At 42.5% G+C, this 18,689-nt stretch overlaps 1 protein-coding gene across 2 annotated transcripts in view; it reads left to right on the plus strand.

Annotated features, from left to right (window-relative positions):
• The window catches only part of gcn1 (GCN1 activator of EIF2AK4), a 39,183-nt gene that overhangs the window by 16,402 nt on the left and 4,092 nt on the right, over positions 1–18,689 (plus strand). For both annotated transcript variants that reach the window (XM_008417276.3, XM_008417277.3), the window contains exons 27-52: positions 529–672; positions 868–992; positions 1,234–1,423; positions 1,511–1,581; positions 2,301–2,466; positions 2,545–2,739; positions 3,935–4,181; positions 5,043–5,164; positions 5,309–5,423; positions 6,662–6,841; positions 7,684–7,904; positions 8,449–8,517; positions 8,615–8,753; positions 8,833–9,029; positions 10,043–10,185; positions 10,971–11,088; positions 11,212–11,427; positions 11,527–11,691; positions 11,776–11,937; positions 12,020–12,112; positions 12,196–12,339; positions 13,413–13,682; positions 13,766–13,879; positions 16,113–16,343; positions 16,434–16,627; positions 18,178–18,292. In XM_008417276.3, the coding sequence (XP_008415498.1) occupies positions 529–672; positions 868–992; positions 1,234–1,423; positions 1,511–1,581; positions 2,301–2,466; positions 2,545–2,739; positions 3,935–4,181; positions 5,043–5,164; positions 5,309–5,423; positions 6,662–6,841; positions 7,684–7,904; positions 8,449–8,517; positions 8,615–8,753; positions 8,833–9,029; positions 10,043–10,185; positions 10,971–11,088; positions 11,212–11,427; positions 11,527–11,691; positions 11,776–11,937; positions 12,020–12,112; positions 12,196–12,339; positions 13,413–13,682; positions 13,766–13,879; positions 16,113–16,343; positions 16,434–16,627; positions 18,178–18,292 (4,146 nt within the window). The remainder of the gene's footprint in view (positions 1–528; positions 673–867; positions 993–1,233; positions 1,424–1,510; positions 1,582–2,300; positions 2,467–2,544; positions 2,740–3,934; positions 4,182–5,042; positions 5,165–5,308; positions 5,424–6,661; positions 6,842–7,683; positions 7,905–8,448; positions 8,518–8,614; positions 8,754–8,832; positions 9,030–10,042; positions 10,186–10,970; positions 11,089–11,211; positions 11,428–11,526; positions 11,692–11,775; positions 11,938–12,019; positions 12,113–12,195; positions 12,340–13,412; positions 13,683–13,765; positions 13,880–16,112; positions 16,344–16,433; positions 16,628–18,177; positions 18,293–18,689) is intronic.

Here is an 18,689-nt window from a genome sequence, read left to right on the forward strand (position 1 = left end):
ATGTTGAGCATCTATTGCTTTTACAGATACGGAAATACTTCATTATTTATACTTCATTATTTAACACATGAACATCAAATTATTGTCAGCATCAGTGTGAAACTATTGCGCAGACAACAGAGTTTATTTAAAAGAAAGGACCACAATGGCTGAGTTGGTCAACTCTTTTTCTCATTATTTTTTCTCTGTAAAACAATTTTTTTCTTCATAATTTAAGGACATTAATATTATGTGTTTATTCTGCTAATACCATGACTTTATTCTTGTAATTAAACTAAACTTCACCTGATCCTAATCCTCCTTCATAAAAACTCCCAGAAGGGGTGGTTAAAATAAAAGCCACTTTTTGAAAATATTTTCCGTCGCTTATAATTTTTTACAAAGAAAAGGCGAGAAAAAGGTATTGATAAAAATTGTAAACCAGATCTGGTATTGGAAAAAACAAAATCAGATGTTACTGGTCGAACTCTTTCTTTTTAGTTCTAAATGACTAAGCAAACACCAGATTTCCTTCTCTTTTGGTATCAGGTGTTGGCGTCTCAGTGCCTCACCACGCTGTGTGCGAGTGCAGGAGGAGGGGACGGCTGCACGGTTGCTGAGCAACCAGAGATCGACGTCCTACTGAACGCCCTGCTTTCACCCTGCTTCTCTGTCCGAGATGCTTCTCTCAGGGTGAGTTTTGAAACCCAAAATAATGATAGCATATGTTTAAACATCACTCAACAAAACAGTATTATTGTAAAATTGTGGACATGCTTTGAAGTTTTTGCAGTACAAGAACGTCAATCTGTGACATATTGAGAGAGCAGTCATATAAAAAGCTTGGTTACACTTTCTGTTTCCACATGTAATGTATCTTATGTGAAGGGGTTGTTGGAGATGGAGTTTGCACTTCCGACAGACAGCACAGAGAGCAGTGGGATGAGTTTGCTGCGCAGGCTTTGGGTTGCCAGGTTTGACATTGAAGAGGAAGGACAAGCGTTGGCTGAAAAGTATGTAAAAGGAGAACGTCTTGTTCTTTTTTAGTCTCTTGCTGCTCGTGTTTTACTCAAGTGAAGTAAAAACAAAAACAGATGGCCTGACTTCAATTAAATTTCATTTGCTGTCTAAATCAGATTTATGTTTCCTCCTTTTTCGCTCCGTATATAGAAACATATGAGCATCATTTTGTTATAAAATGCAGCTGTTGTTTTTTTTGCACGGTGACCTGACCTGTTGGCTTGTTCCCCTCAGGCTGTGGGAGTCTCTGGGGTTGGAGCTGGTCCCTGAGCTCTGCTCCCTGCTGATCGGAGACATCACCCACCACGAGGAGGCCATCCGTAGCGCAGCGGCCGAGGCTCTGTCCAGTGCCGTGTCCCAGTACAGAGACCAGTCTGCCGCCGTGCTGGGCCAGCTCACAGAGCTCTACCATCAGAAACTTTACGTGAGGTTTCTTTCAAACAGGTTTTTGTAACTGGTTGAATTTGCAAAACTCAAAAAAAATGAGGTGAAGTGGTTTTTCTGTCTTTAGAGGCCGCCTCCGGTCCTGGACGCTCTGGGGAGAGTGATCTCTGAATCTCCACCTGACCAATGGGAGGCCAGGTAGGACAACCTGTCTGAACGGAGCTTGGGAAAAGTATAGTTGTCCCCCCACCAAAACCCAAGTCAGCTCCTTAAGACTAGCCAGCAGTAATTAGCAAACAACTGGTGGAACTGTGCATCTGGTGAGCTCAATATAGGAGCTACTTCTGAGTGAAACGCTGGTAAAAATGTTGATAAAGGGTTAATAGAGGAGCCATGTTGTGATGACTTCCTGAAGGGGAAGTTTCAGAAGGAGCAGGTGTGTCTTAATGAGACAGAGGCCCAATTTCAATGCGTTGAATTACAAAGTCAAATTTCTTTTAAGACATATTAGATATTAATAGCATTTTTATAACCTATAACTTAGCATTTTGGCATTATGTGCCTGGAAAATGCATAACACTGCCCCTTTAAAAGAAAGAAATTCCAAATGATAGAAAATGTTTTTAAAAATTGGATTTTATTTTGATCATCGCTTCTGTGAGGTTCAAATAATTAGAAGCTGTAAAACACAATTGTCAAGCAAGATGGTAGGTGACTAACATCAGTCTGAACTATAGAAACCCTTGGAGTGCTTTGGTAGGAAGAAAAAAAAATTCTGATTTTCCTTAAAGTAAAATTGTCAAAAAACAAAAATTTGATCAGTCAATAAAATTGAGTTATTGCCCAGATTCACCATGAATCCTTTTGCACGAAGCTCTACTGATAACGGCTGAATTGCTCCTGCTCCTTTTCGACAGATGCGGCATTGCTCTGACTCTGAACAAGCTGTCCCAGTACCTGGACGACTCTCAGGTCACACCCCTCTTTCTTTTCTTTGTCCCCGACGCCCTGAACGACCGTCACACCGAGGTGCGGCGCTGCATGCTGGACGCCGCCCTCTCAGCACTGAACACACACGGAAAGGTACTGGCGAGTTGCTGTTTCGGTTCGGCCTGCCTCAGGATTTACCAAAACCCCTAACACTCCCGTCTCCCGTGCCAGGATAACGTGAGCTCTCTGCTGCCGGTGTTCGAGGAGTTTCTGAAGAACGCCCCGCAGGACGCCAGCTATGACTCCGTCCGGCAGAGCGTCGTCATCCTCATGGGATCCCTGGCCAAACATCTGGATAAGAATGACCCTAAGGTCAAACCCATTGTGGCCAAGCTTATAACTGCTCTGTCCACGCCGTCACAGCAGGTAAATAATGAATGCTTCTTTTCCTTTTTCTGTTTGAAACTTGCGGAATGAGCTGAAAAAAAAAGAGGTTGTTGTATCAAAGAGAGTAGCCAGTATTAGATTAGACCAGCTTTCTTCCATCTTTGAGAGAGAAACAAGATCCACTGCAGTAATAAAACCCAATTCTTGCTCTCAGTTTTTGTACCAAATTTTCAATGTGCATTTTAAAAGCGAGTACAAATCTGAGGTATTTACAATTAAAAACGAGCTCAATTTGTTTACCTTTGCAGGAGAAATCTCTGATGAGCCTCGAGAATGCGCGAAAACCATTGTTTTCGTTTTATCCACATTTACAAAAATGTCGGTGTATAAACAAGATTGATCTCAAGTTTTATTTCTGCAACAAGGCAGTTAGAACTGCTTCATAAAAACACAAAAAAACTATTTAAAAAAAGTGGAAAACACCACATAGTCAGCAAACCAGTAACAAAAGTTACGTTTTGATGAGTGCCATCATCAAAATCATCAATAGACAGCTCATATTTGTGTCATTGTTCCATTTATTATGGTTCAGAAGCAACTCTACATAGACTTTACTCTAGATTTAGGGGAAGTCGGTGTTTCTGCTGTTTTGCTGTTTTCTAGAAGTTTGTGCCACATTTGCGATGCATAGAAGCTGAATGCTAAAAAATCTTTGGCCTGAGAGGGTGAAGAAGAGCTCTAATAGTAAGTCATCTGCATAAAAATTATAAACGGCACTTGACAAATTATTACACAAGTTATTATATAAATGGAAAATGAAAGCATTCCAAGAACTGAACCCTCCAGAACTCCTTTTGCAATTTCAAGAAGAGAGGAATAGGAGAGAGAAAACTGAACACTCTGGTTTCTGTTTGACTAAAAGTCAGCTTCACATATCAATCTGTTGCGAAGTTTTATTATATTTTAGCATATGATCAGCAGTGTCAAATGTCTTTGCCAGACCAATAAACAACTCAACACAATGTTTTCTGCAGTCAGGAGCTTGAATAGGATCATTTAAAACCTTTAAAGTGGCGATAACATTGTTGTGCTTTGTTTCTAAAACCAAATTGTGACTTAAGTCAAATTGAATTTGAAAGTAATCTTGAATGTCAGCAGTCAAGTCATTTATGTATAATAATGTAAAATGATCAGACGTGACTGTCTGTTAATGCTAATCCCCTTCCAACAACAGGTCCAGGAGTCAGTGGCCGGCTGCTTGCCTCCTCTAGTTCCTGCGATCAAAGACGACGCAGCAGGAATCGTACGAAACCTGCTGCAACTGCTGCTGGAGAGCGACAAATATGCAGAGAGGAAAGGAGCAGCATATGGACTGGCTGGACTGGTCAAAGGTCTGGGCATCCTGGCGCTCAAACAGCAGGAGATCATGACCACACTAACCGACGCCATCCAGGACAAGAAGAACTTCAGACGGAGGGAAGGTAAGTCAGTTTTTTTTATTTTGGGGATGTATGTGGCTACTCAAGGAATTACATTAAATATAAAGCATTTTTATAAGTAAGCTGGATATAAGGTCACAGACACCGAGGTTGAATGTGTTGCTGATAGATATGAAGTTGCTGTTTTAGCAGCGTTTTTTTAACGGCCGTAATAATCAGCACTGGTGGTTCAAATGTGTTAACAGCCTTAAAATAACCATTAATTTCACATATAAACCACATTTTAAAAAATATGAGTGCATCTATTCTGTGGGAAAATAATACAATGCAAAAAAAAAAAAAAAACTTTTTTTCTTGAACTTTAACTGGGTACATTTTCTTGATACATAGAATATAGTTTTATCCTCATCACACTGGCTTTCTATAGTTTAGATCTGAGAACTGAGATGCGATAAATGTTTATTTTAGGAATCAATTTAAAAAAATCGGTATCTGTCAGAATCGGCAGGTCACACTTTGAAAATTGGTGATCGGCCAAAAAACCTGCAGTCGGTGAACCCTTAGCATATTTTGTCTACGGAGCTGTTTCTCTGTGGATTTGGTCACGTTTCGGTTCGTCATTGTGTTGAAAGACCCATTGATGACTCATTTTCAGCATTACTGGAGGTAATGGAAGCATATACCAGATATTTATTGAAGATGTCCTGTGATTGAGGGTCAGCTACTCTTGAGTCTGACGCTCTGGTTCTTCAGGTTGACAGTCAGTCTCTGCCTCCAGCTGAGCTGTTCAAGTGTCTGGATGTCTCATGGGAGCTAAATGGACAGATATTACCTTAAAAAATCCTAGGATTTTCATAAAACACGACGGAGATGATCTGCATGTGGAACATGGTGTCGTTGCAGGAGCCCTGTTTGCCTTTGAGATGTTGTGCAACATGCTGGGGAAGCTGTTTGAGCCGTACGTGGTCCATGTGCTGCCACACCTCCTGCTCTGCTTTGGAGATGGAAACCAGTATGTTAGGGAGGTAAGAGGCCACAAGGGCATCTAGTCAGCTCTTAATCAACATAAACATGGAAAGGTTTCAGAATGCAGAAGTTGATACTATTATTTTGTTGTGATTTAGTTAAAAAGCATTTTCATTCTGCCCTCTGATTGTTGCTTATTCCAGGCTGCAGACGACTGTGCCAAGGCTGTGATGAGAAACCTGAGCGCCCACGGCGTGAAGCTGGTCCTCCCCTCTCTGCTGGTGGCCTTGGAGGAAGAATCATGGAGGACTAAAGCAGGTAAGACGCACAAGAGGTTTAAAATCCTGATTATTGTGTGTAGGGATGCACGATATATCAAAACTGACATCGATATTGGCTGATATTAGTCATTTTTAAAACATATCTGTCCAATAAACATAACATGGGCTAACGAAAGGGGATTGGAGGAGGCTGGTCATGTGATATTTGTTTGGTCATGTGATAGTGATGCAGCATGGGATTGTGGGAAGTTTAACTGAAGCAGAGGAACAGTGGGGAAGTCAGCGATGTGCTTTTATTCAAAAGCTCTCATCCTGGCCGCCCAGGAACAGGCCCTAAACACCAGAGCAATAGAGGCTCAGATCTACCACACCAGAGAAGACCCAAGGTGTAGGTTGTGCAAGGAGGCCCCTGAGACAGTCCAGCACATAATAGCAGGGTGCAAGATGCTGGCAGGGAAATCGTACATGGAACGACATAACCAAGTGGCAGGCATAGTGTACAGGAACATCTGTGCAGAATATGGACTGGAAGCCCCGAGATCAAAGTGGGGAACACCCCCAAAAGTGGTGGAGAATGACCGAGCTAAGATCCTGTGGGACTTCCAGATCCAGACAGACAAGATGGTAATGGCGAACCAACCGGACATTGTGGTGGTGGATAAAGAACAGAGGAAAGCCGTTGTGGTGGATGTAGCAATACCAAGTGACTACAACATCAGGAAAAAGGAGCATGAGAAATTGGAGAAGTACCAGGGCCTCAGGGAGGAACTGGAAAAGACCTGGAAGGTGAAGACCACAGTGGTGCCTGTGGTAATCGGGGCCCTCGGGGCAGTCACCCCCAAACTGGAGCAGTGGCTACAACAGATCCCAGGAACAACATCAGACATCTCAGTCCAGAAATGTGCAGTTCTAGGCACAGCCAAGATACTGCGCAGAACCCTCAAGCTCCCAGGCCTCTGGTAGAGGACCCGAGCTCAGAGGATGAAACAGACCACCTGAGGAGGGTGAGAAGGGAATTTTTTATATATTTAATATTGGACATCCTGGCATTGGCCCAAATTTTCATATCAGTACATCCGTGTTTACGTGACTAACTACTGGTGGTTTCAAGGAAACTACAACAGAAGACTGAATGTTTACAGAGTAGAAATATCCTTCATCGTCCCATGTTTTGTACATGTTTTCCTTGTTAATCTGTTGTCAAGTGTACAGAAACTCAGAAAAGATGCGACCTGTGATAAAGTTTGTAGTCGATCACGTCTCTGCTGTTTCCAGGCTCGGTGGAGTTGTTGGGTGCCATGGCCTACTGTGCGCCCAAGCAGCTCTCCTCCTGCCTGCCCAGCATCGTGCCCAAGCTGACGGAGGTGCTGACCGACTCCCATGTCAAGGTGCAAAAGGCGGGCCAGCAGGCCCTCCGACAGATCGGCTCGGTTATTCGCAACCCGGAAATCTTAGGTAGGTGACTCGCATTTCATCACCTTAAAGGTCCTGTTGTTTATGCCATGAAACACAGGGAGGTTAATAACTAAATATATGCAGCTTTTCAAGTCGTTAAATGGGCAGTATTTTGTAAAATCGACTTTCTTGAGCTTTCCATCACGTTATAATGTTATTCCCTCATCAAAAACATACCTGGAGGGTTGCTTTGATTACTTCACGCATGTTTAAGAAATCCTTTAATCTCCGTGGCAACCATTCAGCTGTGCAAAGCACCTGAGTGGACCTAGCTCCGCCTTTGAGATGCAGCTCCTCCTTAGAGAAACTGTTTACCAAGCTTCCACATCACAGCTCCTTCAGACTAGCCAACAGCAATTAGCAAACACCTGGTGGAACTGTGCATTTGCTGAACTCATTATACAAGCTACTTCTCAGAGCAACGCTGGTATAAATGTTTTTTATGTCATATCTGATATTAAAAGCATCTTTATAACAACTGAAGGTAACATAGTTACTTGATTGTGCTGTTAAGTGGCACTATGTGCCTGGAAAACACATAATACTGTTCCTTTAAAATAATATAAAACAAAATGGAGATGCTCCAGTTTATCAGTTGGAGATCCGATTCGGACTGCTTTTTGTTTAGCTTCATGATTAGACAGTAAAAATCTGATCTTTTTTTCTCATCTGAATGCCTCATACTAGGGCTGAAACAATTAATCAAATTGATCATAATTGATTGATTATTGAAATAGTTGTCATTTAATTTAGTAATCAAGAGCATTATAGAAGCGGCAATCATAAATTGGCCACAAAGACTGGATCATCTTGACCAGTTACTGAACTTTCTCTTCATGCAGCTATTACCCCCATCCTGCTGGACGCCCTCACCGACCCGTCCAGGAAGACCCAGACGTGCCTGCAGACATTGCTGGACACCAAGTTTGTGCACTTCATAGACGCCCCCTCCTTGGCTCTCATCATGCCCATCGTCCAGAGAGCCTTTCAGGATCGCTCCACCGACACTCGCAAGATGGCCGCCCAGATCATCGGCAACATGTACTCTCTCACTGACCAGAAGGTTTGTAGCTTTAACTCACACCAGCTGCATTTGGTCCACTTTAATGGAACTCCAGTTGGTTTGTCTGGGAGTGAATCAAACTCGATGCAGATTGAAAAAGCAAAATCAGGTCTATGTAATAGCCGCGGTCTTGGTTCAGTTGGAGTGAATTCTGGTGCTGTTTGAATGCGTACATAAACACCAAGTGGACTGGAGTCTGCTCCACAAACAATTGACTATAGTGCAGGGCATTCTGGGTAAATATAACCAAAACAAATGTGAGAGACTAGTGCTTCTTCTTCTGAGGTTTTTATGTTGATTTCTTCAGTAATTCCTGGTGCAGCGGCTCCACAGGAGAGGAGGTAAACAGGTTTTCAAAGGACTTAATTTGATTAACACGATACAAAGTGAAAGTGAACCTCTGAAAATGTAACAAACGTTGCAACTTTGGTCCCCAATAGAACCGAGTCTGCGGGACTATCAGATGTGAAAAACCCTAAATTCACCTTCAAGATGATTTCTTGTAAAATGTGTGATATTTTACGTTATGCTGCACCGCCTACAGGATCTGTCGCCCTACCTGCCAAGTGTCATTCCTGGACTGAAGGCGTCTCTGCTGGACCCAGTCCCTGAGGTGTGCCTAGTGAACACAAACATGACCACAGTGCTAATATTGACGGGTGTCTTCCGTGTATGAAATTTAAACATGTCCTCCTCCTCCCCCGGTCCAGGTGCGTACCGTCTCGGCCAAGGCTCTGGGCGCCATGGTGAAGGGGATGGGAGAGTCCTGTTTTGACGACCTGCTGCCTTGGCTCATGGAGACTCTGGCGTCTGAGCAGAGCTCTGTAGACCGCTCCGGAGCCGCACAAGGTCAGCAGTCCTCCTCTTTATCTGTATGAGTCTCATCTTGAGGCTCGCTGATGATGAAACGTTTTGAATGTCTCCTCAGGTCTGGCCGAGGTGATGGCTGGACTCGGGGTAGAGAAGCTGGACAAGCTGATGCCAGATGTGGTCCAGACTGCCAGCAAGGTGGACATCGCTTCTCACGTCAGAGACGGTTACATCATGATGTTCATCTACCTGCCCCTCACCTTCGGAGACAAGTTCACTCCCTATGTGGGACCCATCATCCCCTGCATTCTCAAGGTGCCGCCTGATCGGAAAGTTGTTGCTTTTGTTTTTCGCTTGAATTTAAAATAGCCAAAAAAACGAGAGTCGGGTTATATTGGCTTGCATCTAAACTGGCCATTTTAGCTCTTAGAATGATTTTTGATCTCAATTCAAGAATGGCCTAAATTTGTTTTTCCAGGCAGTTGGATGCACATAAACCTGGAAACACATTGATTAATAACACTGGGTTACAAAAAAAAAAAAAATAGTTTTTAGAAGTTATTTTCAACTGAATTAGGACTATTTTCCACTGCTGACTCCAAAAATAACATCCATTTTTCTCAATCAGGCCAGGTTTTTATTCTAATTGGATTTAGAAAAATCCGATTTTCGGACTAAATTGATTACATTTTTGTGACATCATCAGTTCATTTCTGTTAATATTTCTTATCCAAAAAAGGTTTTAGGAGGAAAAGAAATGTTTTCTAACAGAGTGTATAAATTAAATGTTACAAACTTGGATTTCTGTAAATTGAATAATAAACACTGATCAGGGTAAGTACGTGTGAAGTGAATATTACGTCTCCGTCTCTTTCCTGTCCGATGGAGTCTCTCCTCCTGCTTATCTCTCATTGATCCAGATTCTCAGGAATCTGGATCAATGTGCATGACTTGATCCAGATGTGAGAACAAGTCATGCACTTTGATGCTCTTCAGAAAGTTGACCTGATTGAGCAAAACCAATGTGATTTTTGGATTCAGCTCATCAAAATAACCCTAAAACAACTGAAAAACCCCAGACAATTTTTTGGGCTGTTGACCAGTGTAATCAATGGATCAGTTGTTCTCATACCTATAGCTCTCTGTTTGAGTAATATTGCTTGATCAAGCCTTTTCTAACATTCCATGCTACAACCTAAGTAATTAAAGTGTGTACAATTCCTGCCAATATCGGTATCTGCCAATACTCAAAGCTGCAGTATTGGAATCTTCTCTGTATGAAATCACCCCTGGTTTTACCGCCTGTATCCTCTGACTTCGTCTGCCAGGCTCTGGCGGATGAGAACGAGTACGTGAGGGACACGGCGCTGAGAGCCGGCCAGCGAATAATCAGCATGTACGCCGAGACCGCCATCGCCCTGCTGCTTCCTGAGCTGGAACAAGGCCTGTTCGACGACCTGTGGAGGATCAGGTCAGAGCACAACCGGAGGGATGAACAGTGGGGCTGAAACGATTAATCGAATGAATCAGTTATTGAAGTAATCGTCAACCAATTCAGTAATCGGCAGCTATTAACTGGATTGCCGTTTGCTGAAAGAACAACACACTAGTAGCAGCAATTAGGCAAAAACTGTACAAAAGATATATTTTGCAATTAAGATAAAAAATAAAAAAAAACTTCTTTACCTGCAAGTATGTTCTACCTCAAACTCTTCCAAGTGGCAGTTTTAGCTTCACCTGGTTCAAATTATGTAAAGCTGAAACAAAGTCTCCTATTAACCAGTCTTCACTATACAATTATTAATCAGTTAATTCAAAACTAATTGACAGATTATCCCTACAACTATAGTGATAAGTTAAAAGAAAGGGCTGAAAAAAGAGCTTTCTTTTTGTCTGCAGACTGCTACAAATGAACACTTAAGGAAAGCTGTTGTTGCTTTTCATTTAGTAAAAAGCAACATAACGTTATGAGAAGAAACAATTTCTTACTACGTTTTAAACTAAGAAACTAATTTCTTATTTTAAAAAGGTATTGTTTGTTTATTTGTACTTTTGAATGTATTTATATTTTTAAAAAAAGCTTTATGAGGTGAAATGAAAAATGTGCAGATTTTTTATTTTTATCAAATTCATTGTCAGAGTAATCCATGGATTAATCGATCGCTAAAATAATTGTTGCAGCCTGATGAGTGGCTGCAGGACAAATCGTCCTCCTCTTACATCCTGATGACTGAAAGTTCTTCTGTGGGTTTCCAGGTTCAGTTCAGTCCAGCTGCTGGGCGATCTGCTGTTCCACATTTCGGGAGTAACGGGAAAGATGACTACAGAGACGGCCTCAGAGGACGACAACTTCGGCACGGCCGCATCCAACAAAGTCAGCAGACCTTTCCGCTCAGAGCAGATCCATCCCCCCGAATATTTACACGCCATTCCAGAGGCATGGCTGCGGTTAGTATTTGGGTTATAAGGGTCTCAGTTTTGCCTTTCCTCTTCTCAGGCCATCATTTCTGCTCTGGGAGCTGATCGACGGAACCGTGTGCTCTCAGGCCTGTACATGGGCCGCTCCGACACCCAGCTGGTAGTCCGACAAGCTTCTCTCCACGTGTGGAAGATCGTTGTCTCCAACACCCCCAGAACGCTGAGGGAGATCCTCCCAACCCTGTTCTCCCTGCTGCTGGGCTTCCTGGCTTCCACCTGCCCTGACAAGAGAACGGTAAAACCCGCTGGTTTTTTTCTCTCTTTTTTTTTGCGATGCCTGCTGGTAGAATCAGCCCTCAAACCGTGGCGTTCTCCGCTGCTGCTGTGGTTTCAGATCGCTGCTCGAACTCTCGGCGACCTCGTGAGAAAGTTGGGGGAGAAGATTCTCCCAGAGATCATTCCCATCCTGGAGGACGGGCTGCGCTCGGACAAGAGCGACGAGAGGCAGGGCGTCTGCATCGGGCTCAGCGAGATCATGAAGTCCACCAGCAAGGATGCGGTACGTTCAAGGAAGCCGATGGAAACGGGTGGAAGCGTTGGGATAAAAGCGAAACTCAACTGAGTGACATCGTTCATTTCACAGGTGCTCGTCTTCTCCGAGTCACTGGTCCCCACTGTGAGGAAGGCTCTCTGCGACCCCCTGGAGGAGGTCAGAGAGGCTGCAGCCAAAACCTTCGAGCAGCTCCACGCGACCATCGGCCACCAGGCGCTGGACGACATCCTGCCTACGCTGCTGAAGCAGCTGGTGAGCAACACGATCAGTCCAAAAGTCATGGTTTAAATATGCTTAGCATCTCCTGTAATTATTATTTGTATTTTATTTCCAGGATGATGAAGAAACAGCTGAGTTTGCTTTGGATGGGCTGAAGCAAGTCATGGCAGTGAAGAGCCGCTCCGTGCTGCCGTATTTGGTTCCAAAGGTAAGCTGTCGGTCAGGTTTTCTCTCAGTTCTTTCTGGAGTTTGTGTGTGTGATTAACTTCCTCCTCCCTCCGTGTCCTGCAGCTGACCGCTCCTCCTGTGAACACCCGGGTGTTGGCCTTCCTCTCCGCTGTGGCAGGAGACGCTCTGACGCGTCACCTGGGCGTCATTCTGCCTGCCCTGCTGTCTTCGCTCAAAGGGAAGCTTGGAACGGAGGAAGAAGCGCAGGTACATCCAGCATCTGTTCACACAATGGTTGTAGATTTATTTTGGCATTTGTTGTTTGTTCTTTCTTATGTTCATCCCTTTTACTAGAATAAATAATCAATTAATTGATCATTTACAGGCAGATTTCAATAAATAAGAATATAATTTAAAACTTAATGCATTTCAGCCATCAAAAATTATGCACAGACACGGTTCAGCTTCTTATTCCTGTAATGATTATGACTTACAGCTCATGAAGACTGTTAGTTATTATGAAAGTTATAACATCACACTAGATGAAAACCAGATTTTAGAACGCCGACTTGACAGTTGTGACGGTAAGTCACAAAGCTTATGGATAAAGAGGTTTGTTGTTGAAACAGAACTAAATTCATATTATTGGAAAGTTTAGTGGAGGGTAAAAACAATTATGTTCCTTTCAGCTGTAAGCCATAATGATCAAAGTTTATTAAATGGATAAAATATGTTTGTGTGTGATTAGTTCATATAAGTTTCACTTTTCAAACTCAACTACTGAAATGAATGAACTGCTGTTCATGTTTTATGGTCACTTTCTGATCCTGTTTAGCAATTGTGTCAAAAACTTGAGCTCACGTTCACTTTGCCCCAAAATGCTCAATGTTTTTACTCAACTCTGCTCAAAATGCTTGTTTTAATTTTTTTTTTTGTACAGAATGCATAAAGTCCCCAGTTTTACAACTTATATTTGACCTAAAAATATATTTTATCTAAGAGCACCAAACACAACAAAGCTGGTAATAAAATAAAATTTTTGGCTTTCTTGCGCTCCCAGATGACTGCTCTTCATTTTCTTTGCCCTCGTTTTCTGCTGGTTTATTATTCTCTTTTAAAATGAAAGATCTATTTTCTCTCCCGAGAACTCGTTGTCTTTGCAGATCTGATTTTTTTAATGCAATGTTTTAAATAAATGGATTCTGACACTGATTGTGATCATTCTACCAACATTAAAAAAAATTAATCAAACCCTCAACTTCATTTGTCAATATTTCTGCATGTTAGAAGCGTTGAAAAGTCTTTAAAAAAAACCCAACAACCCTGATTGTGTTGTTCAGGAGCTTTGCAGCTGTCAGAGCGTGATCCTGTCTGTGGAGGACGAGGCGGGTCAGAGGATCATCATCGAAGACCTGCTGGAGGCCACGCGGGGCGCCGACCCCGGCCTGCGGCAGGCCGCCATCACCATCCTCAACGCTTACTTCGCTCGCACCCGCCTGGACTATAGCGCTCACATCCGCACGCTGCTGTCGGGCCTCATCCGCCTTCTGAACGACTCCAATCCAGAGGTCCTGTCGCAGAGCTGGGACACCATCAACTCCATCACCAAGGTTACAGAAAGTTTAACAAGCTTTTCTGCTAAGAACTTTGACTCTGTGGACTCAGAAGTAACTATGTGGCGTTTGTGGTGCAGAAACTGGACGCCAGCAGTCAGCTGGCGCTGATCGACGACCTGCATCGTGACATTAAAGCGGTTGCTGCCGATGTGAAAGGTCAACACCTGCCCGGCTTCTGCCTCCCCAAGAAGGTGAGGAGAAAACTCAAAACACAGAAAACATCTGAAAAGGCTCTGATGCTGCTTCCATTAGAAGGCAGAGGATGAACGGCAGCCTGACAGGCCAATCAAATGCAAAGTGGAGGTTATTTTTCTAAAGCGTGTTTTAAAGTGTAGTTTGGGGGTCGTTTGCGGCCCCTGGACTGATTTTGTGCTGCCCACTGACAAAAAATCAAGAATGAATTAGATAAATTAGGATAAAACTGCACAGTGGCGTAGTTGGTAGAGCTGTTGCCTTGCAGCAAGACGGTTCTGGGTTCGATTCCCGGCCCCGGTCTTTCTGCATGGAGTTTACTTGTTCTCCCTGTGCATGCGTGGGTTTTCTCCGATTTCCTCCCACGGTCCAAAAACATGACTGTCAGGTTAATTGGCCTCTCCAAATTGTCCTTAGGTGTGTGTGTGTGTGTGTGTGTGTGTGTGTGTGTGTGTGTGTGTGTGTGTGTGTGTGTGTGTGTGTGTGTGTGTGTGTGTGTGTGTGTGTGTGTGTGTGTGTGTGTGTGTGTGTGTGTGTGTCTGCATGGTTGTTTGTCCTGTGTGTCTCTGTGTTGCCCTGCGACAGACTGGTGACCTGTCCAGGGTGACCCCGCCTCTCGCCCGGAACGTTAGCTGGAGATAGGCACCAGCAACCCTCCCGACCCCACTGAGGGACAAGGGTGAAAGAAAATGGACGGATGGATGGATGGATAAAACTACAACTTTTAATTTAAAATCTACTTACTAAAATGTTAGATGCAACACAAAGTGGTTATCGTTTTCAAGCTTTCTGCTTTCTGTTTGTTGTCATAGTAACTAGAATCAACTCTACACATTGACTTGTGCTTTAAAGTACTCTTTGTGTAAATCTGAAAACTTAACTGAATATAGCAACTATTTTCAAATGAAGACCAATCTTGATCCTGTTTTTTTTTTTCAGTTCTGTTTAATTGAGCCCAAAATAATAATAAGAAAACTGGAGGCTTTTCATTTAATGTTCAAAAACGGTTTGAAGTTTTGAATCTACAATCCAAAAACAAATCTGATTACTCTTTGTTCAGTTACTGGAGTTCATGCTTAGTGATTAAGCAAGTACATAAAAAAAATCACATGATTTGGTGATTTTAGTGTTTAGAAATCTTAGGGGGGGGGGGGAAGGTTTATCTCAAGTACTTTTGATCTGACAATTTTGCCCCAATTGACAAAATGTTATAACACCCCTACTCTAAAGTGAAAAAGAAATGAAATCTATTAAAAAATCTTAGCTTTTTTTCTCATTTTCCTTTGATTCTAAAAATAGCTGTAACAAGTCAAATTTCTTCACAAGAGCATAAACAGACCACATTCAGTTAGATGAGGCCAAAATGGAGATGCTGAGCCAGACTGTAAAATAATGCAGCATTCAGTGAAAACCACCATAAGCAGCTAGCCATGTCACTGTAAGCAATAAATCAATTAATCCTGAACGTTCTAATCATTAATATTTTTTAAGTCAATTTTGTTTACAGAGACTTTATAATCTGTTTAATATGGTTTCAGTTGTGTGTGCTTTTTATTTCCGTCTTTTTTTTTGTTAAATATTTAAAATATCTTCCAGTTTCAGTGTTTTTAGAAAAAAAACCTTTATTGATCTCTGAGAGTGCCAGTTTTCATTTTTATATAATTATCATAATATTACTTGAAAATGGTCTCAAAACAACATTATTGCAATAATTTTGCAATAACAGGCTGAATTGCACCAACAAATCAAGCACAGAGTTGGAAGTCTGATTATTAGAGCTTTTTTTTTTTTAAAAGCAGGAAACATTTCAGCCACTCATCTTTTATTACAGCCCTGCCGAGAAAGGAAATTATTGAAATGGTGCAAGAAAGTGGTCAAAGTTTGTATCTCAACCCATCTGATTCTGTGGTGAATCCGTTTGAGAGAGATATTCAGACACTAACCTCCAGAACTGTGACTCAAAAAGGTCCACACCAAACAGTAGTTACTTTGACATATTAGCCAACTTCTACACACTGCTGGCTTTTATTAAATATTCAGATGAAGCAAAATATTGTATTTTCTCACATTAATATCCTCTCTGTTATCCTTTTTATTTCATTACTTTTGAATAACGATTTAATGTTATAGACTTGATAAAAAGGTTTGGTGCAAATTATTGGACAAATCGTCAGCAGAGAGTAACTTTTCTACTTTGAAACGACTTGAGTGTTTTCCTCCCGTTGATGGCAGGGCGTGACGTGTATCCTGTCGGTCCTGAGGGAAGGCGTCCTCACCGGCAGCCCCGAGCAGAAAGAAGAGGCAGCTAAAGCTTTGGGTGGAGTTATCAAGCTGACCTCTCCCGAAGCGCTGCGCCCGTCCGTTGTGAACATCACAGGACCTCTCATTCGCATCCTGGGAGATCGCTTCGCCTGGACGGTGAAGACCGCTCTGCTGGAGACTCTCACCCTGCTGCTAGCAAAGGTCCTTGTTCTTCTCAGCTGCTGTAAAAAACTCCGCCATTGAAATCCCTCAAGGTCTGTTGGTGTCTAATCTGCCACCCTCCGTCAGCAGGTGGGCATCGCCCTGAAGCCCTTCCTACCGCAGCTGCAGACCACCTTCCTGAAGGCGCTGCAGGATTCCAGCCGCGCGGTGAGGCTGAGGGCCGCCGAGGCTCTGGGTCAGCTGGTCTCCATCCACACTAAGGTGGACCCGCTCTTCACCGAGCAGCTCTCGGCCATCCGCAATGCCGAGGACTCTGGAGTCAGGTGTGCACTCCGGCCAACAAGTCCAAATTTGTCTGACATTTTTTTCTTTTTTTCCCCAATAATCTAACATTAACAGATTTGTTCCATAATATAACATCCACAATAACAAGTTTTTACACTTTCTTTCTGTTTTTTAAGCGTCTTGTCTGTTTGTGTAGCAATCAGAATTGTTGTTTGGATGCCAAAAAGAAGCCAAACTAATTTACTTTCACAACTGGATTGATTTATTTGCGTGTAAAACGTTATTAGAGGTAACTTCAAATGCAATTGTCACGGAGACGGAAAAAAAGGAGGAATAGAAGAGAGAAAGAAGGATAAAGATAATGTAGGATAACACCGATAGCATTTATTCTTCCTTTATAAGCCGGTAACGCAACAAAAAACTTACGACAGGCTCCATTTTAGGTTTAACATAAATACACTGTAATAATCAGATCAATATTTATGGCCCTATGAATCACCCAGCAGCTGTTCCCCAGAACTGACACTCTGAGCTAAAAAGGCCAAGAGAAAAAATAGAGATGATAATGCTCCTTATTTATCAGAAGAGCCCTTCATGTCAAAGTCCATCATCACTTCTTGTTGATAGAGTCGAAGAAGTAAGCAAGTCAGTGCTGCGTTCAGGAGTTTTAGGAAAAATGAAGCCATCAAGGAATCATACGCAGACATTTAAAGGTTGAGAAGTGAAGAAATTTCTAATTAACACCAATAATAGTGTCATTACTTGGCACAGCTATTATTTGGCTTAGCAGCTAATTTAAAAGTAGCATTTAGATGCCAAACCAGGTACAAGTGCAAGAAATGAACAGCAGAGTTGGCAGCTGCAGTTTAGTCCTCCCTAAATGAATGTATGCTACTATTTTATTTCGTCTCTTCCTGCTTCTATTTTGTACCCGGAAGCTCATCATTCTGCACCTCCTTACTTATCCGTTATATTTTAGTTCATGTCTCTTCTTAGGTTGGTGGTGGTATGAGTTTTGAAGATAAACAGCAATAAAGATTAAATTGCGGTACAAACTTGCTTTAAAAGACTAACATTTTCCCACTGGCAGGGAAAGTTATGCTAAAAAAAGAGAAAAAGAGAGAGATTTAACTCGGCATGTTGAAACTTCTGTCATCTTTTTGATATTTTCGTCATAGAGATCACTACTGCAATCTATTCTTGAAATGTAATGGTTTAAGTGCATCCGGTCAAATGTCATCGGTGTTATTTTGAGTTGAGTCTCAAACTCTCATTTTGTGTTACAAGCAAAACGTAAAAAGCGTTGGAAAATATCTCCTCTGCATTTGACACCTTTCCCTAAATGTCTTCAGCTCGAGTCTGAAATATCCTTTACATCATAGTTATATTTGTATGTGTCAGCTGATGAGTAAGTCTTGCCTCAAGAATCAGATACATGGGTTAGCCTAACATCAATCCTCCCACAGAAAAAGCCATGACATCTTCACAGTTTACTTGCATTTTCTTCTTGACGTTAAAGCTAATAAATCTTTCAGTATTTTTGACCTCATGCGTTTATTTGAGGGGTGTGGCTATTTGTGTTTTGCAGGGAAACCATGCTCCAAGCGCTGAGGTTTGTCATCCAGGGGGCCGGATCAAAAGTGGACCCAACTATCCGCAAGAACATCACCACCACGTTGCTGGGCATGCTGGGACACGACGAGGTACGACAGCAACGGGCAGGTTGCTCGCGACATCAAGCTGAGCCAGACTTCTTAAATCTGCGGCCGCACGCGTTTCTTGTTTGATGCAGATTCTGCTGTAGCTACTGTACGCGCCGAGAAATAGTCGAATAAAGAAAGCAAACGCTTAGAGGAGCCGCTGCAGAGGAATGATCTGTGGAGTCGCTTTCTCTCTGATCACAGTCGGAAAAAAAACGGAAGTCAAAGAGAGGATGTGGTTTTCTCAATAGGTGGTTTAGACTCTTCATGTCTCTTTGTAACACAGAAACTCTTTCTGTCTGGCTGTCTGCTCTCTCTCTTTGTGTGTGTGCGTGTGTGTGTGCGTGTGCGTGTGTGTGTGTGTGTGTGTGTGTGTGTGTGTGTGTGTGTGTGTGTGTGT

The sequence above is a fragment of the Poecilia reticulata genome, chromosome 9 (assembly GCF_904066995.2).
Source record: "Poecilia reticulata chromosome 9, P_reticulata-male-v2, whole genome shotgun sequence".
NCBI classification, from domain to species: Eukaryota; Metazoa; Chordata; class Actinopteri; order Cyprinodontiformes; family Poeciliidae; genus Poecilia; species Poecilia reticulata.